We start from the raw sequence: 23,729 nt of genomic DNA on the forward strand, positions 1-23,729 counted from the left end.
GGGGGCATCTATAAAGAAGGGGGGGAAAGGAGGGCATCTATAAGGAAGGGGGGGAGAGGGGGACATCTATAAGGAAGGGGGGGGGAGGGACATCTATAAGGGGGGGGCAACATAGGGGGAGAGGGGGCCATCTATAAGGGGACAACATAGGGGAGAGGAGCACAACATAGGGAAGAGGAGCACAACATAGGGGAGAGGAGCACAACATAGGGGAGAGGAGCACAACATAGGGGAGAGGAGCACAACATAGGGGAGAGGGATATTATAAAGGGACAACATTGGGGGAGAGGGGAACATCTATAAAGGGACAATATAGGGGGAGAGGGGGCCATCTATAAGAGGACAACATAGGAGGGGCCATCTATAGGGGGGGCAACATAGGGGACCATCTATTAGGGGACAACATGGGGGACAGCATCTATAAGGGGGGCAACATAAGGGGGCTATTTATAAGGAGGGGTGACAGAGAGGAGGGCCATATAATAAAATGGGATCACAGAGTCAGCCTGCCCACTAAATGAGGGTGTAAAGGGGCCAATGCAGATGTGCAGTATAGAGAGATGAGGATGGTGCCAGTGTGAGGAGACTAATATGTTTTTCTGGCAGATTCTGTGGATTTGTGGCTCGGAGAAGGAGATGGAGAAGAAAATGAAAAGGGAAGAACTCCGATCAGAGAAGACGTCCCCTGTAAGTCACCTGATATAACTGTACTGTAATTTATATGGTGTACAGGACCTGTATAGAGCTGAGTGTGTTGATGGCGTAGTGGTCGATCGAGAGGGGGCAGGCAGGGGGGGGGGGCAATCAAAAGTTTGCTATGGGGCCCAGCCGTTTCTAGTTACGCCCCTGGTACCCTCTAATGTACTGTATCACTGTCCTCTCTAATGTACTGTACCACTGTCCTCTCTAATGTACTGTACCACTGTCCTCTAATGTACTGTACCACTGTCCTCTCTAATGTACTGTACCACTGTCCCCTCTAATGTACTGTACCACTGTCCCTTCTAATGTACTGTACCACTGTCCCCTCTAATGTACTGTGCCACTGCTCCCATCTAATGTACTGTACCACTGTCCCCTCTTATGTACTGTACCACTGTCCCCTCTAATGTACTGTGCCACTGCCCCCCCCCCTAAATCATTGTTTCCCAACCAGTGTCTCCTCAGCTGTTCCTAAACTACAACTTCCATTATACCACCAGTACATGATGGGAGTTCTAGTCTTGTAGTGACTGGAGGGTCACATGTTGGAGAATACTATACTAAATAAACTATCCCCTTTAGTTATTGTTCCCTACCAATGGCAAAACTACACCTCCCATTGTACCCTGGTGGCAGGTCATGATGAGAGTTGTAGTTTGGTAACAGCCAATGGTTAGGAAGCAATGATTTATGGGTACAGTTTATTTAGTGTGGAGTTCTCCAATATGTGACCCTCCTGCTGTTATTAAACAACAATCCCCATTATCTCCTGCCACCAGGGCATGATAGGAGTTGTAGTTTGGTAAGAGCTGAGCAGCCACTGTTAGGAAGCAATGATTTAGGGGTACGGTTTATTTAGTGTGGTGTTCTCCAACATGTGACCCTCCTGCTGTTCCTAAATTACCATCCCCATTATCTCCTGTTAGAAGGGCATGATGGGAGTTGTAGTTTTGCACTGAGCAGTCATAGGTTGGAGAACACTACTAAATAAATTCTACCTAAATCATTGCTTCCTAACCAGTGACTCCTCAGCTGTTACCAAACTACAACTCCTATCATGTCCTGCCACCAGTGTACAATGGGAGTTGTAGTTCTGCAATAACTGGAGAGTCACATGTTGTAGAAGAAAGCACAATGCCCCCCTCCCCAATACACTCACTTCACTAGCTGGTCCGTGCTGCTCTGCTGTTCTGGCCTCTTCTAGTCAGGTCTGGTCAGAGCAGAGAGATACAGGCAGACAGGCTAATCACACTATGAATCATAGAGGAGATGCTGGCTGGCCGGACATAACAGAGGAGATTACAGAGGAGACTGGCTGGACAGGAAGGTGAGTGTCCCCCGCTCCAGCCAGTCCTAGGCTATTGTATAGTATTGGTGTCTTACAGACACCAATACTATACAGTGACCTCCCCAGATACCAGTCAGGGCGGTGTGCGGCTCCTCTCCCGGCAGGCGTCCTCTTCTCTCTCCTCCATGTGGTGCACTGCTCTTTGCTCACTGATGGAACAGGCTGCCTGCTCCACCAATGAGAAAAGTGAAGTGTGACACTGTGTGAGGCAGAGTCAGCGCGGCTTTCTGTCACCGCTGCTGACTCCTAGAAAGTAAGTGCAGCGGCCGCTACTGCACTTACTGAGAAAGGTATTAATGTGGCAGAGCGGCCTCAGTAATATCCGGCCGCCGCAGCCCTTAAGTGAAGTGGGGGGACCGGCCCGGGGGGCATATGCCACCCTGCCCCCCGGCCCAGCCCGCCCCTGGTAGGAAGAGGTTACCTCATGAGAGCTGCTGCCGTTAGTTATTGGAAGGGGGGAGAGTTGTGGCTGCGCACAGTCAATGGAGCCTCTGGACGGGTCCCGGCAGTGACAGGAGGGGGAGGGGGCAGAACGGTCACCCGGTCCTCGGCTCTGTGCTGCATGTGCTGACCGGGGAGAGAAGCCCAGGCGGGGAGCGCAGGACATTTAGAGGCTGCACTCCGCCGCTGTTTTCCACAGGCTCAGTGTCCGCGGCTTGGGGCCCGGGGGGAGATAATCCGGATCCCCGGGCTGTAGTGTAGGAGCTCAGTGATCCCTCATCTGATCAGCTGCAGCCATGTCCTGCCTGACTGCCGACATCCCTGCTCAGCACACCACAAACGTGAAATACCGCAGATACCGTCCTGGCAAAGTTGAGGTCGGTTAACCGACGCCAGAGACGGTATCGGTATTTTCACGGTATACCGCCCAGCCCTACTTTATACTCACCCTCTGATGTCCCGATGTTGCCTCTTCGCTGGTCCGCAGCACAATGAAGTCACTGTACTGCGGACCGGCTCTTTATATGTGCGCTCATCCGATCAGCCAATCAGCTGAGCGCACATATAATTCAAAATGTTTCTTCTAATAATGCTATTGTGATAACATAATTAGAAGAAACATTTGATGTTTTAATTAAAGTAAGGTGTTAATTAGTACAGAAAGCTCTATTTACCGGCAATATGAATTAACGGCTTAATGGAGCTTCCTGTACTAATTAATATTTAATTAATAAAACACATTTTCGTTGTAATAAAATCAGTTTCGTTGTTCAATAATTAAATTTAAACGAATCCATCATTGTGCAATTAAATATACCGTCAAAAAATATATATAAATATACATTTATTTATATATATATTTATTTTAACAGTATATTTAATTGCAAAATGATGGATTCGTTTAAATTTAAATTATTGAACAACGAAAGGGACTTTATTACAACGAAAATGTGTTCTATTAATTAAATATATTAACCATGAGAGGCATCGGCATTACTGCAGAGGATCGCTAACCCCGGTAATAGCGATTCCTGTAAACTGTTTCCCTGCTTTCCCAGATGCATCCAGAGGTGTTTGCATCACTTTCTAAAGATTTTATTTGTTATTTTTAGTTGAACCAGATTTCCAAGTAAATGACCGTATGTTTTCAGCCGCATGTCTATTTTTTCCCACGGCCGGAAATATACATAGTGTGAACATAGCCTTAAAGGGATACTGATTCACATATGGATTCAAATGTTACATATGTGTAACAAATACCAGGTAAATAACTGAAATGAAAATACTAATATCTTAAAACCAGATATCAGGCTGAGATTGCAGGTGCAAGTTTTTGCTGCAATTTTAAGAGCCAAGGATCAATTCAAAAGAAATGGGAAATATAGAGGAAAATACACTGTGTGAAACCACCTTTTTACACAGCTAATCTACTATGTATAAGTCAAGGTGCTCAATGAAAGAAACCTCCACATGGTGTAATTATTGGGAGTGAACGGACAAACTATTGCTGGATGTGCTGCTGTACTCAACAATTGCCACAAAAACTACATATAATGCCAATCTAGTATAAATTTACTTTAACAGAAACTACTGTGTTTGGCAAAGCAGAGAATTCTAGCTCAGAAAGAACTGCAGATGAAGTATACCTGTTCCCCCTATAGCCTACCTTTGGTTTTCTGTTTTTTTAGGGTTACTGTACCATGGGGAGCTTTTTATTAACTGTTTGCTGTGTTCAGTAAACACGTTACAATGGCAATCTTTGTTTTAGGGACTAAGAAAATGCATAGACAGTTGGTATTCTTTCTTGGTTTGCATAACTACTAAAATCAGGTAAAAAACAGAATTCCCTACAGGTTAGTTTCAAAATTTCTTTTCATTTGGCAGAGCAAAGAGGGGGGGTAATGGCAGCAAAATGTTTTTAGGAAGTTCAAACCTCAAAGATTATCGGCTGAGCAAGACGGAAAGTGACAGTGGACAATTGGTGAGGTAACCTGAATAATTGATGTTTTCTGGACGTGAGTGCAACTCGCAAGAAAGAAGATTCTTATTATAAGACTACTTGATAAATCTCCTGCTAAATTCCTATATTTTTTGGCATGTCGTATATGGGCATATTTTCATTAAAAAAAATTTTTTTAGCAGTTTGGGGGCTGCTTTTAACTATTTTCATGTCTGTAGTGGGTCTGTATCTTGCCCTTGCGGTGAGCTGTTGCATTTTTCTGTGTTTTTGTGTGTTTGCAATTTTAGCCATAGCAACGTGCTCCTGCCTAGTGTGAATGGTGTTCAAGGAGAGCTGACCAAATTTGTCTTTTTTTCTATTTTCATTAAGTGTATGCAGTGACTGGTAGTACGTGTTTAGGAGAAGTAATCAGTGTTGAAATCCTTTCAGTTGTCTTCTTTATGTTATTTGAAATATATCAAGACAATTTGCTGTAGTCATATTAGCCAGTAAAGCCATTTTCTGATGTTGTCAGAATCATCAGACATTGACTGTAACAGGACCTGAGGTTAAAACATACCGCTTTTTGAATGACTACAAATGGTCTCACTAATCAGACATGTGATTTCCATGCTCTGACACTGAAGATCTGTTAAAAAGATAGACATAAATACATTAGAAAAATAAAAACTGTTATATAAAATAGGTCTAAATAACAAAAGTTAGAATTTCTCTTTAAGTTTTATCCAGGTTTCTTAAAGGAAACCAATCAGTACGATTGTGCTGATATGGTTCTCTGCAGCACAGTATAGATCTACAGTGCAGGGCCCAGATGACTATGTGCTGCCCCTCTCCCGACTTCGCGTGGCATAATAGAACTTCTTTTTACCTCTTTAGGGTGCCTTCACACCTAGCTACTCACAGCGTAAGTTACGCTGCGAGTCTGTCAGGTCCTGGCAGATCACTTTCACGACATAAACGCAGCGGTCTAAACGACCGCTGCGTGTATGTAATTCTGCCGGCCCCTTAACCCCTTCAGCTCCCACTCTGCTGTATACATTACCTCACCTCGCTGCACGGGTCCCGGCGTACTGCTCTCCCGCCTGGCCAATCAGTGGCTGCGGCAGGGCAACACACTGATTGGCCGGGCGGGAGAGCAGTACGCCGGGACCCGTGCAGCGAGGAGAGGTAATGTATACAGAGCGGGAGCGGAGCAGGAGCCGGGCGGCAGCTGAAGGGGTTAAGGGGCCGACAAAATTACATACACGTAGCGGTTGTTTAGACCGCTGCGTGTATGTAGTGAAAGTGCCAGGATCTGCCAGGACCTACCCGACTCGCAGCGTAACTTACGCTGCGAGTCGCTAGGTGTGAAGGCACCCTTAAAGCAACTGCCGACGGTGCAGCTGGTATTCTCTGCGAACTGCACAGTAGATCTATACTGTGCTGCAGGGAACCATATAAGCACAATCCTGCTGGTTGGTAAGATGCACTGCTCTTGCAGTGTGTGTCCATTAAAAGGAACCAAAGGTGCCCATGCACCTTATACTACAGGCAGGAGTGGACCAACAGTATTATATGTATGGCGGCACACAGGGCAGTTTCTAGGCCGTTTTGACTACAGGGCGAATCTGGAGAAAATGCCACCCCCCCCCCCCCCCCCCCCCCCCTGTGCGTTGGTACACAGAGCTATTTATCTGACAGATTATTGAAGTCAAAGCCAGAATGGATTTTATAAGAAGAGAAATCTCAGTCTTTCCTTTATGACCTGTTCCCTGTTTATAGTCTGTTCCTGGCTTTGGCTTAAAAAATATGTCAGTTAAATGTCTCTGTGTAAACGCACCATAAGAGATGTGTGATTATCATTAATGAGTATTTCAAAGGGCTTATGCCCACGTCCCTTAAATTACGGTCGCAATGTACAGGGAATCCCTTATGGAGCATGACACAGACAAAGAGCTGCGCGGATGTGTCGTCCAAACAGTTGTCCTCAGGCATTACAGTCCTCAGGCATTACAGTCCTCAGGCATTACAGTCCTCAGGCATTACAGTCCTCAGGCATTACAGTCCTCGGCATTACAGTCCTCAGGCATTACAGTCCTCGGCATTACAGTCCTCAGGCATTACAGTCCTCAGGCATTACAGTCCTCGGCATTACAGTCCTCAGGCATTACAGTCCTCAGGCAAACAGTCATCCAAACAGTTTCCCTGCTCCCGGCATGATGCCCGGAGCAGGGAAACGGTCCATCACAGGGCTTCCCTGTCGGTAGGGCCCGTAATTTACAGGATGTGGGAAAAACGCACATTTACAACGCACATTTCCCTATAGCGATATAAACTTGCCAGTGATCAGCTGACAGGCAAGCACATGCTCACTTGTTTGCCGGCTGAATCTTTTGGGCGGCCATATACATTACTGTTATCAGTGACACATTGCCCTATATATAAATGGGATGTGTGGCCGATAACAATGTAGGTAAATGGCTGCAGACCGGCTGCATATGACTGCATAATGGGCCATGTAGAAGGGGCACTATTCTCATATAGGTCCTGTGCTGGGAATATCTATCACTTCTCTGCTCCTTCAGTTTCTCCTCATCAGACATTTACTGCAGCATAGAGATAGGGTTAACCCTTACATTGTCTGCACAGGTAACTGATTCATAGGGAGGCAGTGTGAGGGTTAAACTCTCAGCAATAAATACAAGTGACTGATGAGGAGAAACTAGTGAAGCTGCCCATCCCCCCCCCCCTCCCCACTCACATCGGGCCCTGATACTGCTGTCTTCCTGGTGACACACATGACCCCCCCCCCCCCCCCAACACACACAGCTCAGATCCGCTGTAATAAGATAAGGGAGCAGGACTTACACAGGGGCTGTCATGCTGTGGCCGGGTCGGGAAGGAGACGCTCTAAGGGCTGCTGGCTGTGTGCAGGGTCATGTGCAGAGCGGCCAGATAACGTCCCTGCTCTGCTCCCTTCTCCTCTTCATAAGCAGCCACAGGTTAATCCGGCCATCTCCCAGGACACAAAAGGGCCCCAGGAGCCGGGTGCTGCATGTGGGGGCGCACTGGACACTAAGCCTGCAGCTCTGGCACAGACAGTATGTCGGCCACTGCTGCTGAGTGAGGTGTGGGAGGGCGCCCCCTAGCTGTGAGCGCCCCGTGCGGTTGCCCCACCCGCACGGTGCTAGAAACGGCCCTGGCGGCACAGATGATGCTGGTGGAAAGAAGCGTCAGGCACGCTGGAGTTCTGCCACCTGACCCTTTTGTTTTTGGAAGGATAAGCTGTAACAGGTGCCCATACCAGGTCTATATAAAAACTAGCAAGGTGGTCACCCCTGTCTATTAAGGTGCCCAAACATTTTCTGTAACTTTTGTCTGAAAAAACTTTTAGCTGACAGTTATCTCTAACCATACAGAAGAATGTTTGGCATGGCTGAATGTACATGTATTCTCTATGGGGAGGAGAGAGCCACACTCAGAACTTCAGAACTCAGGACACTATGGACTTCACCCCTTTTTCTCTTTGAAGTCAGCTCCTTGCGGTACTGTTCACAGCATGTGTTCACCGATGACTTCACCTCTTTTGCAGTGAAAAAAAAACAAAAAACAAAGAAAAAAGGTAGGAGGGGGTACTCTAAATTGTTTGGGATTGGGGGGCTCTTACACAACTGTGCATGCTTCTCCCATGACCCATTTTCCCACTCCTCTAAGAAACTCCTTCACAACCTTCATCGACACCTGCTCCTTTATCACAGGGTCCTTATAGTCTTACAGATTCCATATAATTTGGTGATCCTGGAACAGCTGTTCCACCTTTATCTTGCTAAATTACATAATCTAGCATATAAATTACTGCCAAGCTTGGACCTTTACTTGGGGAAAGCTTCAGCCGTTTCCTAACACTTCCAGAAATCATGGAATAGACTTTGATAGGATCATACAGGCCAGGATTCTGGACAAATATAGGACATGTTCTACTTTTTTCCTGCTTGTTTGTGACCAGGAACCAGATATTCGTTTCAGTCTCTGTAGACATCTGAAATATCGATGAGTTACTGTTTTTTTTTCTTTTTTACAGAGTATCAGAATTTACTGTTTAACTCCTTCCCAACTTCTACAGTATACATATGGAGGTCAGCTGTTACTACTGCTAATATTATGCTGTAATGGCCAGGATCAGATCATTTTACCACTCAGATCTTGCAGTCACTAACAGAAGAGAGGGGAAGGAGGTTGTACACAGCAGCTAAGACTGTGCACAGTGTGGAGAGCATACACGAGGGTGGCTAAGACAGGCTGTATTAAGGGAGAGAAGACACATGGCAGCTTGAAGGAGAGGATTACATGGGTTGTGTAAAAATGGTAAGGGAAAGCAGAGCACCCAGAGAAAACTTTACACTGAACACAAAAACCTCACATCCAGCATGTGATCCTGAATGAAGGGACAGGCTCAAACTTGATGCAACATATTTAACTCAATGTAATCAATACCTTATGATGTAAAAATCATATATTTTTTAATGTGAAAGATGTTCATAGCCTTTAATAAATGTGAAAAAATATTCTGGTGAAACAAACATAAAGCAAACTACATTTAGAATCTGTTACTCCTTTACAATACAACAAATTTACATTCCTTACCAGTTTTGTTTGATAAATCCTGAGGTCCGGGCAGTGCGGCATCTTCAGACCCTACAATAAAATATACACATTAATATTATATATTCCAATTTTTCAGATGCCTGTCTCATCTTGATCACTGAGGAGCTCCCAATACGCCTGTTTAGATCAATATTTGCTTCTGTAAATCAGCATAAGAGAACTACTCAAGAGACTTCAGACGTAAGATATCTTACTGCTGACCCATACACCATTTGCTCTTTGGATCTGACAAAGCCACTTGGTATGGGGCTGCATATCCTGGCAGATACGTGCTAGGGAGATAAATTAAACCATAGCTTTAGTTTTGCTGATCCTTGTAAAGTTATAAAAAGGGTTTATTGTTAGCAGTTGAAGAGTCAAACTCATTGTGCTGAGTTGTAGCAGCCCACCTCCCCCCAACCCCACGCTGCATGACTGATGGTACAGGGCTCGGCTTTCAGTCCTGTATGTCAATCATTATGTGTAGGGCTGGAAAAGGTGGGGGGGGGGGGGGAAGCATGCTGCTGAAATCAAGTGGTCTTCCCACAAGAGCAAGTAAAAAAGTGTCTAAAAAAGCTCTCACATTGATCTTGTTGATATATCACTGTATGCCAGACATGACTGTACAATGGAGTTACATACACTTTTCCTAGTTGACAAATTTTGAGAGTTGGCACGTCATTGGACTGAGAAAAGCAGGATGGTCATTTCAATGACTTGCCCACTATCTAGGCCATTCTGACCAAGCTTTTAGTAGGTGTTGGGAGCAGTGGGTACATGAAGGCATACATACACAGTGAGCAGGCTCCGAATGGCCCAGACCACCAGCAGAGAGGATTGTTTGATTCTCTGACAAGCATAAGCAGCTCCCTCAGTTTGGTTTCCTTGTTCACCATCCAGACACAGGTGGCCCCTAAAGTACACACCCCTGTCTATCCTGGACCACTTTCAGATGTTTAGTAGAGGGAAATTTGTGGTCACACAATCATTATGGACTGCTACAGACTGGAATCTGTTGATCTTTAGCAACAAATCCAGATTCTGTTTAGGATTTGACAATGATCAGGTTCCTCAATAAAGACCTTGTGGGGAGCGCTTTAATCCTGACTTTAACCCCTTCAGGACTGGGCCCATTTTATTTTTTTCCTCCTCGTGTTTAAAAGGCCATAGCTCTTGCATTTTTTCACCTACAGACCCACATGAGCCTTTATTTTTTGCGCCACTAATTGTACTTTACAATGGCAGACTTAATTTTTCCATAAACCATGCTGTGAAACCAGAAAAAAACATGTGACGCTGAGTCCTAGCTTGGTAAGGAGAAGAGTTCTCCCCTCCCTGATCGTGTCGTGGGGGGAGATCCCCCACTAGACACCAGGAAAAGGGGGAAATCATACATTTAAATGCAGCTGTCAGTTTTTACAACAGGATAAACTCACCACACACAGCAAGAGGTTTTTCAGGAATGTCTCTGCAGGATTGTAACACTTCCTTGACCTGCCTGGTCACCAGATTTATCACATTTAGGGACCAGCTGGCATGCTAGCTTTGGGCCCGTTGCATCATTCATGTGCCACAGAATAGGTAGAAAAAGGTAGAAGTTGCGTCCCGCCACAAAACACTACTGCTGATGCCAAATGATCTCAGTAGTGTGCCCCTGTACACACTAAACAAGATATACTAGAGAAAAAGGAAGTTAGGAGAACCTCAAGGTATACAGCGGTGCGGTTTTACCTCGCTTCTGTTGTACCTATGAATTTATGTAATAATTACAATACCATCATATACTATCTAATCTCCTTGGGATAACAAATACGCTTTTTACTATCTACTATTACTTTGATGTGGCTCTCTGACACATTGTGTGTCTGGCCGTTTATCAGCACCATGATGCCTTGAAGTTCTACACATCAAGATTTTTTATTATTAGATCTATTATTATTATTTTTATTTATTTTTTCTATATGTCTTATGCAATATTACAAATTTGTAATATTAGTTCACATTGTTGCGTTTTTCATGCGTTTTATACATTGTCTGCACGATCTGAACTTTACAGTTTTATAAAACAATTAGCCAACAGAATATTGATTGCATGCATTCACTATTGCGTTATTTGCATGCATTTACTATTGCGTTATTTACTGATTTTAAGTTTTTGGTTCTATTTTGGGATGTTTAATAATCAACCAGCTAATCCAGTTCGTGGTTTACAGGTCACTCTGGATCCAAATCCGCTTTTCCAGACCTTGTGTTAGTACTGACCCAGTTTTCTTTCTATGGAAGATCCTATATAAAACACTACGTTTCACAACTGTTTAACAATTTTGTTACTGATGAAGGAAACGCGTCTAAAGACCCTAGGAATACCACAAGGACTACTACACCCTCCATTTACTCAGCTCTAGTCACTACTACCCATCGCATGTTACCATCTTTGACTTTCGGGTCTCTTCACTCCTTCCATTGCTGACCCCGCGCACTGGGGATACGACACATTAGATTGCTAGCAATCCCGACAGAAGCCTCACATACAGAGACACTTTCTATTATCAGATGCTCTGGAGCCCTCTGATTCTTACCCAGGTAAGACTGTATGCAGTACTTCTTATCGGACCGGTAAGCCAATTGCATAAGCGAGGATTATGGCAAGTTTTATGGCTTTATCGCCAGGACTATCACCGACTCATTCCCTTACAATTGGATAACATCCTATGGAGTATTCTTTGGACTATTTTTACAGTCTATTGTGAGACCATCTTTATTGTTTTTAATCATTATTGTTTTATTGTGCATAAGTAATACATAAGGTTACTATTTTTATACACCAATTTCCTCACCATTAAACTAGATTTTTTAGACTTAGTATGCTGTATACCTTGAGGTTCTCCTAACTTCCTTTTTCGCTAGTATGTGCTACAGAATGCCAATAAAAAAATTGTATGTTTCCATGCCCAACAGGCTATTAGTTGCCTACTTACAATTGTACAGTTTTAACCAATTATTTGTAATCATTTACATATATCCTTCTACTATTTGGGAATTTACTTCTACTATTTGGGGATTTTATCAACATGGTACAAAAAAAGTGCAAATTTTTGTACATGCAGCTATTTGTGAACTTTCTACTTTGTGGCACCTCCTATGGCAATTTTAGAAAAAAAGTGGGTGGGGTTTAGTAGGAGGTGTGTGACCTGGCCTGGCACATTTATCAGAACTTATTTGCATAAGCGGAGTCAAAAATCTTCTCCAACTCACAGCTGGTAAAGATTTCTACATATGGTGCACAGACTATACATATTGGGGCTTTCCCCTCTTAATAAACATGGCACATCCAAGGCCAGCCTTCTGTTACCTGGCATATGAGATGCCAGTCTTAATAAATTCTCTTCTTAGTCTTGTATCTCATTTATTGTGCCTTACCAATAAAGCATGTAGCAACTTATAAAGATTATTGTCAAACTTACATGCACAATGTACATGCAATCTGGTATGTTACCATAGATGACTGTGAACTGAAAACTACAGTAACATCATGTCATCTGGAACATGCTGCCAGCACAGAACTACAAAATAAAGTGAAAGAAGACTTATGGAAACATTGCTTTTATAAAAAAAAGTTATTGTAGCATATTTGTATTACTATTTTAGGGGGAAGTTTTACCCTTTGAGGACCAAGCCCAAAATGACCCAGTGGACCGCGCCAATTTTCATTTTTGCGCTTTCGTTTTTCCCTCCTCCCCTTCTAAGAGCTCTAGCACTTTCATTTTTCTAACTCCAGGGCCATGTAAGCGCTTGTTTTTTTTCAGGATTAGGTGTACTATGTAATCGCATCTTTCATTCTACCATAACATATATGATGGAACCCCAAAAATATTATTTATGAAAATATAAATTGGTGAAATTGGAAACAAGAATGCAATATGGTAACTTTTGGGGGGTTCCTGTGTCTACATAATGCACTATATGGTAACAGCGACATGATACTATTGTTCTATAGGTCAGTCCGAAAACAACCATATGCAGGTTTACACAGATTTTCTAATGTTTTAATTTTTTTTAATGATATCCTTTTGTTTTAGCAATTAATTATTAATAAAACGGCCCTATTGTGACTCTTTTAACAGTTTTCGTTTTTCACCTACGGGGCTGTATGGGGTGTAAATTTTTGCTCCATGGTCTCTAGTTTTTATTAATACCATATTTGTGTAGATCGGACGTTTTGATCACTTTTTATTTATATATATATATATATATAATGTAACAAAAAATCTGTAACCCTGGCGCTTTTTTCCCCTCTTTTTATTTACGCCATTCGCCGTACAGGAATTGTTATATTTTAATAGATCGGACAATTACGCACGCTACTGTATATAACATGTTTGTTTATTTATTTAATAATTTTTATATGTTTTAGTTATATAATGGGAAAGGGGGATGATGTTAACTTTTATTGGGGGAGGGGCATTGGGGTATTTAAAAAAATGTTTTTACAACTAAATTTTTGAGTTTTTAGGAATATAAAGGAGAATTGTACAGACATGGTGAAGTAACCCTCCACCTTTGGTGGAGCATAGACAATAGGGAAAAATGCTGCTCACAGTGAACTGTATATGGTGACCATAGACTAGTAAATAAACATATTCACAAAGCAAGAGAACATATCCCCCCCCCTCCCCAACATAACAACACCCCCCCCCCCCCCATGTCTGCAGTCTAACATCTCTAGCACGAATTAGAAGGTACGACAGTAAAAGAAAGTCTAGAAGCCGCTAGCCGGCTATCATCTAACTTCAATATCCCTAAGGTCCCAGCAACATCCCTAAGGAGATACCATTTGGTGTCCTTCAACGGTAGTACCACTTGTTGAATTTCTGAATGAGACAAAAAAGTGCAAATAAAGGTCTTCCATTTTTTGAAAAACCCCCTTGTGGACTTTTCTTTAGTGCGGCATACCTCGATTTGATCATGGAACATGTATTTCCTGACCTGGGCCACCACTTCGTTGATAGACGGCATCTGAGGTATCAACCAGTGAGCGAGAAGGCATCTCTTAGCTACCAACACAAAAATGTGGGTCAAAAGTGACAGCGTGGCACCAGGCCGGGAAATATGTAACACCAGAAAGGCCGGGTCTAGAGGAATGTGGACCCGCAACTTGGAGGATAAGAGATCCTTCAGTTGCCCCCAAAAGTGGCGAGTGAGCGGACAGTGGACCAGGCCATTAAGCAGGTCTGTTCCAATGGCATTACAGTTAGGACACGCTTCAATCCTATCCGGTCTCTCAGGAGTTTTCGGCAGGGTAAATCCGTAAGTAGCGTGATGTATAAGTCTAAACTGCGTCTCCCGCCAACCTTCACTGATAACTGCCTTCCGGACCACTGACCACCCTTCTAGAATAGATTTGGTCAGGTCTTCCCGTCCCAGCTTCGTCTCCCAATACCTAAAGATCCCCTGGGCATACAATTTGGATGCTTCTCGATGAAGCGCCCAGTATAGGTAGGAAAGGGAGTGGATCAGAGATTCCAATTGTATCATGTCTTGTACGAGATTAGATTGGTAGAAGGATCTAACAACTCTCAGGCGGGATTTTACAAAGGACATGACCTGATGATACAAGAGGAAGTGTCCCTCCTCCAAGTTAAAAGTCTCCCTGAGTTCTACAAAGGTACGATACCTGTATTCAGTAGGGTGAAGGAGATGTTGAACTTGTAAGATGCCCTTAGACTGCCACACCCGTAGCGCCCGATCCAAATGTCCCACATTAAGTTCAGGATGAGGCCACAATGGCATATACTTCCCTATATACATTGGCAATCCCATATCTTTAAGCCCAATTTTCCACGCGGCAATCGAGTCCCGGAGTAGAAGACTGTGCTTAACATGGGGTGGGAGGGCAGAGTATTTGGTGAATAAGAGGGCCGGAAGCAAATGAGATCCCGCCAAAGCCGCTTCTAGCCGATAGTTAGAATAGGGCCCCCCCCCCCTCACCCAGTCAAATCCATGTCGAAGCAAGCAGGCCACATTATAACGACGGACATCAGGGAAGTTTAACCCCCCCCTGGTCTCTAGAGAGCTGCAATTTTTTTAAGGCAATACGAGGCCTCTTCCCCCCCCCCCCCATATAAACTTGGTAAAGGCTGAGTTAAGCTTGGCAACATCACTATGTGTAAGCAAGACAGGAATGGTCTGCAAGGGGTATAGGAACCGGGAGAAGGCCATCATTTTAAGGAGGTGGCATCTAGCCATGACCGGTAAAGGTAAAGTCCTCCATCGGTCAAGGTCCTGGTGGATCGACTGGAAAAGGGGGGGGAATTTAATTTGTACAGGGATCCAGGGGTCGTCCCAACCACTATCCCCAAATACTTGAGCTCCGTACGAGAGATCTTCACCGGGACCGATCTCTGCAAACCCAAACGTCTTCCTCCCAGATCCAGCAGGGTACTCTTGGTCACATTCACTTTAAACCCTGACCGAATCCCAAAATCATGTAGGCACTCAAATATAAGAGGGAGTTCACTAGTTGGGTTATCAGTGAACAATAACACATCGTCTGCGAATACAGCAGTCTTAACTGCCACCCCCCCAATGCGTATCCCTTGTAGCTGGGTATGGTGAGTAAGGACTCTAGACAGGGGTTCCAGAGCAATGTTAAACAATAAAGGTGATAAAGGACACCCCTGTCTAGTTCCCTTATGAAGCTGGAAGGGAGAAGACAAAAAGCCCGGTGTGCCCACCCTTGCCTGGGGATGAGAGTATAACGCGTGTAAATAGGACATGAAGGGACCCTGGAAACCCATCTTATGCATCACTGACCACACCCACTCCCACCGCACATTATCAAAGGCTTTTTCAGCATCTAGTGATAAAATGGCGGGGGAGGGGTGTAGGTCAGGATGGAGCTGGATTTCATCCAAGACTGCTAAAACTTTTCGGAGATTGGTCACCGCCGATCTGCCCTTTACAAATCCCACTTGGTTGGGAGAGATGAGGCGAGGTAAGATGTCAGACAGACGCTCAGCCATAATTTTGGACGCAATCTTTAAATCTATATTTATCAAGGAGATCGGGCGATATCCCCCTGGTACGGTAAGATCTTTATCAGGCTTTGGAAGCACCTTGATAACTGCGGTGTTAAGAGAGGGGGATACCTCCGATCCCTGGAGATAAAGGTTATATAATGTCTGCAAGGTAGGACCAATCTCCGAAGAGAGCAACTTATAAAAATCGCCCGTGTAGCCATCTGGCCCCGGCGCCTTGTTGGGCTTGAGATCTTTTATGGTCTTGCTGATCTCGTCTAGCGAGATGGGGGCGTTCAGGGCTGCTAGCTCCTCATCCGTCAGCGTGGGGAGGCGAGCCTCCTGTAACCAGTCCCTTACTGAAGAGGAGGTCGGGGGGTATCTGAGTACAGACACTCATAAAAGGATCTTAAGATATTATTGATCTCTTCAGGATGGGTGTGAGGAGCCCCTTGAGGATCTTTTAAAGACTGAATATGGTGTAATTTGTAGGGGCCTTTTGCCAGTCTCGCTAGCAGTTTGCCAGGTTTATTGCCATGGCGAAAGAGTAGCCTCAAAATGAGACCTGCTAAGATTCTCCTTGTGTTCTAACCAGCTTTCGTACGTAGACTTGGCAGACTGCCAGCGATCCTTGGCCTGTGATGTAGGCGACAGCAAAAAAGCAGTATAGGCCGTCCGCAATGCATCGCTATGTGTTTTGAGCTGAACCGCAATTTTTTTTTAAGGCTGGCAGTATAGGCCATTATACGCCCCCGTAACACGGCCTTGGCTGTTTCCCAGAACAGCTGGGGATCAGAAGCATGGGCTGCATTGTCAGATGCGTATTCACGCCACCACATAGTTAGGAAGGATTGAAAGTTTTCGTCCCTAGAGAGGCCATAAGGGAACCTCCATATATAGTCTGTACCCCTGGGAACGGTGTCCTGCAAGGTTATATAGACCGGGGAATGGTCGGATATGACTAAGTCTGCAATGTTAGCCCGCGTTAACCGGGGCAGCAAAGAGTCGGACACGAAGAGGTAGTCAATCCGCGACCATGAGTTGTGAGGATGGGAAAAGTGCGTGAATTCCCTGTCGTCAGGACTGAGCCACCTCAACGCGTCTGTCAAAGCCACCGCCCATGACCATTGAGATAATGTAAGATCACGACTGCGTAAGGGGACAGGTGTAGGCCTACCAGATTTTCTATCTTCCAGAGGAGACATCACGGTATTAAGATCGCCCCCTACCACCTTATGAGAGACCGGATCGGACAGGAGCACTGAGGTGAGGGAATCAAAAAAAGCAGTGTTAGTGTCATTTGGGGCATATACATTCATAAACACAATGTCTTCCGAAGCAAGTTTCACATGTACTTTACATACCCTCCCCTCTGTGTCAGACCAGGAACCGACCACTGCATGACAGAATGACTTGTGAAACATAATAAGGACCCCTGCTTTCCGATCTACAGCTGCAGATCCGTACACTTTTCCCACCCACCCCTTGCACATACGAAAAAAGTCGTCCTCAGCCAGGTGAGTCTCCTGAAGAAAGAGCACGTCTGGAGATAACTTTTTCAAATGTCTCAAAACCATGCTCCGCTTGTGCGAAGAGCGGAGACCTTTAGTGTTCTATGAAATCACTCGCACCATGGTAACTCACACAAAAAGATGAACCAATAAAGTATAACATAACAAGGGCCAACGTTAGACTGCAGACATTCCCTCCCCCCCCCCCCAAAAAAAAAGAGAAACCCCCCAACTGAACATTGAGTAACAACTCCCTGAGCGGAAGGAAGCCAAAGAAGGAATCACAACTTCCAATCATGGGACTAGAGACTTCACTTCTTCCCATGCTGGATCACCTATAAAATCAAAAAGTGTTGGGACTTAAACTGTACAGCTCGCTATACAGCAGATGAGACGAGACCAGGCCTTGCCCGAGCTCCTTGGTCTTGTATCATACCTTTATGAGATCAAGAGAGGAGAAATGAGACGGAAGGGAAAAGGTAGGTAAGAAAGGAGACATGAAAGCAGGAAGACTACAACTCAGTCAGGTATATTAGATGAACGGGCGGAGCGTTGACTCTGTGGAAGTTCAGGCCATGCATCTTGAACTGCAACCCTTGGAGAGGCATCCGAAGCTGGCTTTTCCCCGACAGGATTGCGAGTATCCTCACGAGGCGAGCGGCCTCTTGTAGACCCTAAAGCCACTGCACTAGGCACGTCAATCAGGTAATCCTGGAGACCGTCCGGCGCATCTTCGGCCGTAGCAAAAGATTGTATGGATCCATCAGGGTGGAATACTCGTAGCACAGCCGGGAACATAAGGGCAAAACACACTTGTTTCCTGAATAGGGCTGTACAAATGGGGGAGAACAGCTTCCTTTTGCGAGATACCTCGGCTGAGAAGTCCCCAAAGATCAACAGCCAGTGGCCATCAAGGCTAAGGCCATCTGGTCTGTTCCGGAATGCTCTCTGTATCGCCACCTTATCTGTAAAATCCAGGTATTTAACGATCACCTGTCTGGGTCTGTCTCTGGGCGCCAGGTCGGGATGGACATCTTTGTCAGGAGGAGAGGGGCGAGATTCAAGTCCCAGTCTGTGTGCGCGTTCCACCTTACAATGATGCATTATGCCCAACAATGAGGGAATAGTCACCTCACACAGCTGCACCAGATCTTTCTGCCTGATCGATTCGGGGACACCCACCACCCGCAGGTTATTTCTCCGAGACCTGTTTTCAAGGTCTTCTACCTTGTCACACAGGCGCTTGTTTTCCCTTTCCACGGCCACCACCCGGGAGGACCACAAATCAGCAAAGTCCTCGACCGCACTTATCCGCTCCTCGGCAGCGGTGAGGCGCGTCCCGTGGGCCTTCACTTCCGCTTGTACCTGTCGCAGGGCCTTAGTTACGGCCGCGGTAACGGAATCATGGAGTTCGGGTGTGATCCGCTTCACCACCTCGGCTGCGAGGGCGGCATAGTCTATGACGACGGAGTCTCCGTTCTCCTCCCCATCCGAAGATCCCCTCTCCGATCGGTCCACTGAGGCAGCTCTAGTTGAAGTGGGGGACGCCGCCATGTTAGCGTTCCCGCCGGTCAGCTTGCGGGTCGACACACGGCCTTTATTCTTGGCCGACTTGCCCTTTTTCTGTATGTATCGGTCCATCGGGGTCGTCCGCTGCACCGGAGGCAGAGAAACACTCCAGGTGAAGCGTAGTGCAGGTGTTCGGGCAATATACGCTGCGACTGCTGAGCAGAGCTGAAGTGCTGCGAGGCTTACAGCATGGCGCCGGAACCGGAAGTACATTTTTACACATTTTAATTCCCCTTGGGGGACTTTGCATACACTGTACAATACCCCATGCCATAGGCATAGCATTACTGTACAATACCTCATGCCATAGGCATAGCATTGATCAGTGTAATAGGCGCTCTGCTCATTGAGCCTGCCTGTGGCAGACTCAATAAGCAGATCGCCGATTGGACCGCACAGAGGATGGTAAGAGACCTCTGGCAGTCCGATACACTGCGGGGGTCCCCTGTCACTTATATTTAATTGCCCCTGTCACTTACACTTAAACGCCGATATCGCTCCAGAGCGTGCTTCATTACACAGGACGTACCAGAACGCCCAGGGTCGTCTGGGGACAAGCACCCAAGGCATACCGATACGTCCTAGGTCGTCTAGGGGTTAACACGTTAGCGTAACCCTGCAATAGGAGCACAATATTGCACAAACAAAACAGTTAACCACAAGAGACATTTCTACTGCGTCTGACTTACCGCTCTTAATGGGATTGATGCTTGCATTCTGATCATTCATAGGTAACCTTTCTTCCTGATGTAGACTGACATAATCTTTCGAGTTGCACTAAAGCATATTACAGAAGGCATTTTAGTAAAATATAGAACATACTCTTTAAAAACATTCTAATTCTCTTTACGTGTTTTAAGCCTTAGATAATAGTAACAGTGACACTGACCTCGTTGTGTAAAAAAAAAAAATAATATTTGTATCCTCAGATAATGGCCGTCTACTGACCGCCACTTTGCTACAATCAGTTCCTTTGCGGGGAAGTGCACCATGTGTTTTTAAATTGTGCGTTTTTCATATTCTTTATTATTTAGATTTTTCATAGTTGATTAAAGTTGTCCCATTCTTCCTATCGGTTATTGGGAAATTTAGGGCTTTTTTTTTTTTTTTGGTTCACATTGTGACTGTATTTCATACACCCATTGGGATCCCAGAAAATAATGGTACCTATAAAGAAAATAGTAATCCCGCCCCCCTGAATTACAGAGGCACCATGTTTCCAGCAGAGGCCTCTGTTCCCAGCAGTAGCAGCAGGATTCCAGCTGTGTATTACTCTCGAGATCTTGCTGCTGCAGAATGATGGAGAGAGCTCGCTCTATCATTCTCTTTACATGGTGTGGTCTCCATTGACCACTGCATGTAAAGAGCTAAACTGTTGGGAATCTCTCCTTTCCTGTAGTTGCAACCAGCATCCGGCTTTGTGTAATAAGCTGGGATCCTGCTGATTGATCACGAGGATTCAGTGCAGAGTCCCCCACCCCACTCTGCAATCAGCCAGAGATCTGGTCGGGCAAACTGTACTGGCCTCCGCCATTCAACCTGACCAAGACTTGGGTAAAAATATTGAGAGGTTAAAGGGGTTATCCAGTGCTACAAAAACATGGCCACTTTCTTTCAGAGACAACATGACTCTTGTCTCCAGTTCAGGTGCGGTTTGCAATTAAGCTCTATTCACTTCAATGCAACTGAGCAGCAAAACCCTGCCCAAGCTGGGGGCAAGAGTGGGGCTGTCTCTGGAAGAAAGTGGCCAAGTTTTTGTAGCGCTGGACAACCCCTTTAAATGAGATAAACCCTTCCCCATAGGTGGATCAAAATTCTAACTCAAGGACATAAACCCTGACACTGGCACACTGGGTTGAGAAGTATAAAGACTGCTGCACCGACAAGCACAAATATACTGTGCATCACACTGAACAAAATTTCTCTGAGTAAATTTTAAAAATGATATTACCATAGAAGACAAAAAGCTTTCTGATGTTTTACTAAATATATTGTAGCTTGACGGCTGAGAAGCAAGACTTTTTTCATTAAAACTTTTAGGATTTCTCCGCTGGTTTTCCTGAGAGGATCTTATTTTGGATATTGCACCCAACATCTGCTTCCCTGTAATACAAATACAGATTAACCATTTAGTATCACTGCAGAAGCTGTTTCATAGTGATCTGTGTAGAGAGAAGCTGGGTACCTGTATAATGTGCATGGGGGGGGGCATGGTCTTTTCACTGCCTCAGTGTTCTCACTTCCCTACAATCCTTTGGTCCCTGGCTCTATTGTCCTTCCTACATCTCTTCTATCCGCTGCCTGTCATCTACTTTTGAGCCAGTAGGTACCTAGCTGTCCCCCCTCTGGTGAAGAGTTAAAAAGGTGCGAGCTGAACTGCCCTCGGCTGCAACCCCTTCTTGTCGCTTCAAATCATCGCCCCTCCCGAGCCCCCTGCCACTTCATCTTAGGGCCCTATTCCACCGGACAATTATCTTTCAGATTATCGTTAAATCGTTCGAATCTAAACGATAATCGTTCGGTTGAAATGCAGTTAACGATTAACGACTGAATGAGAAATCGTTGATCGCTTTAATAGACCTGGACCTATTTTTATCGTTGCTCGTTCGCAAAACGTTCGCAAATCGTTCGCATTGAATAAGTTGTTGTTCGGTCGTTCTCAGTAGATACGAACGCAATAGCGAAGAAATAGCGAAGAAAAAACGATCGCAAATACGATCATAAGTAACGATTATCGTGCCATGGAAACGAGTGAATGTTTTCATGTCTTTCGCAATAGCGGTCGTTTGAGATAGTTAATTGTTAACGACTATGCGAACGATAATCGTCCGGTGGAATAGGGCCCTTAGACTGGGAATGAGGTCCCATAAACCCTGTGCACATGTGGTGAGGCAGTAAAAACTAAGTTATGTTTGTTTGCTCAGTACGCATGCTGGAAGTACAGGAAGGGTGGATATTTTAAGTGGTGAGAAACCTCTGTGACTCTTCAATGGGGGAGGGGGGTAAGGAATAAAGAGCAAATTTATAAAGATGAAGCCATGGAGGAACATTATACGGGTACCGGGCCCCACTCTGTTTCATAGAGTTTTTAGGTGACAGATTTACTTTGAGGGTACAGGATCTGCAGATTCAAATCAAATCTGCGCCATCAAATCTGTTGCAGATCCTGTACGTGTGATTATATAAATAATTAGTCACATAAACTAATTTTGCTATAGTATAAATATAATAAATAGATCTGTAATAATAATCATATCAAGATCTCCGGTTACATCCTGGAAATAGTCAACAAGCTGCTGTGTTTCATTTCATAATGATTAAATTTTTTTTACATTTTAAAACATCTCTACAAAACAAGTGAATGAGATTGTACCCAACCCAATCTACAATTAGTTTTTTGCCAGGGATTGCATTTTTTTTTAGCAATTAACTAAAAATAAATAACAAAAAAAGGACATGTTTTATCTTTGTTGGCTAAAAAGTTAAAATGAGAGAAAAGTAAAGTTAGCACAGTAAGAAACATCAGAAAGAAATTGCTGCAAACAAAAAAAGGCGGCGGCATTTACCATTTATTTCTAAATGTTACAACCTCTTCAAAGGGTAATTCATAAATTCAGTACTGAACAATATTTTAGGTTCAATTTAAGGTTACTAGAAAGGAATGAGAATATACTATTGTAGAAAAAAACAGAAGCTAGTTACAGGAATGAAATTGCTGTTTGATGTTGCTTTCATCATGGCAGCATTTTTGTGTATAAAAGCTACTTTCCATATTACAGACGCACCCAAAACAGTTCAAGGAGATTGGTTTATTTTTAAAGTTAGAAAGTAATTAAATGATAGATTTCTTGCTCAAAAAGACTACTATTTTAACTAAATACCAAACAAATCAAGTGCATATGAACTCTCCCTTACCTGGACTCATTGGAGTACTATGTCTAGCTGAAGATTCTGTGTTTCTGGGTGTAGTAAACGGCAACAGAGAACTTTTCTGATTACATGAAATACTTGACAATTCTTCAACATCTATAGTGGAGCTGTATAACATTATACAAAAAAAAAAGTTATTTTTATATATATATATATATATATATATATATATATATATATATATATATATATATATATATAATTCCACAAGAGTGGTTGGCAAGGCAGAGAGCCGATGACTCCTTGCTCTGTCAATCACAGTGCCACATTTAACTGTATGCACTCATCAGAAGAGCATTCAGTTAAAGGGCTGGTTCCCCTGTGGGCCAGTCTGAGCCTGAATACCATAATATGCACCATGTTTGGAGGCCAAAGGCACTGCATATCAACTCCGAAAAACCACACAAACACTAAGGTTTGGAAGAGGCTTATGGCACTGGCAAACTTCATATAATTGAAGGAGAGATGAATGGACAAATGTACTGACATATTCTTGATAACAAAAACAAACATCTGCTGCCATCTAGCAGGATGATGATGATGATGATGATACAAGGGTATTCCAGCAAGATAATGATCCCAAACGCACAGCCAAGGGAACTCTCTACCAAAAAAAAATAAAGCTACTA

At 44.3% G+C, this 23,729-nt stretch overlaps 1 protein-coding gene across 1 annotated transcript in view; it reads right to left on the minus strand.

The window, feature by feature from the left end:
- Positions 1-23,729, minus strand: part of LOC138793007 (inactive serine/threonine-protein kinase TEX14-like) — a 73,218-nt gene that overhangs the window by 17,224 nt on the left and 32,265 nt on the right. The window contains exons 13-17 of the mRNA XM_069971217.1: positions 23,086-23,207; positions 21,122-21,273; positions 19,860-19,947; positions 9,075-9,125; positions 5,011-5,079 (exon numbers count right to left, since the gene is read on the minus strand). Of these exons, the coding sequence (XP_069827318.1) occupies positions 5,011-5,079; positions 9,075-9,125; positions 19,860-19,947; positions 21,122-21,273; positions 23,086-23,207 (482 nt within the window). The remainder of the gene's footprint in view (positions 1-5,010; positions 5,080-9,074; positions 9,126-19,859; positions 19,948-21,121; positions 21,274-23,085; positions 23,208-23,729) is intronic.

Source organism: Dendropsophus ebraccatus, chromosome 5 (genome assembly GCF_027789765.1).
Source record: "Dendropsophus ebraccatus isolate aDenEbr1 chromosome 5, aDenEbr1.pat, whole genome shotgun sequence".
NCBI classification, from domain to species: Eukaryota; Metazoa; Chordata; class Amphibia; order Anura; family Hylidae; genus Dendropsophus; species Dendropsophus ebraccatus.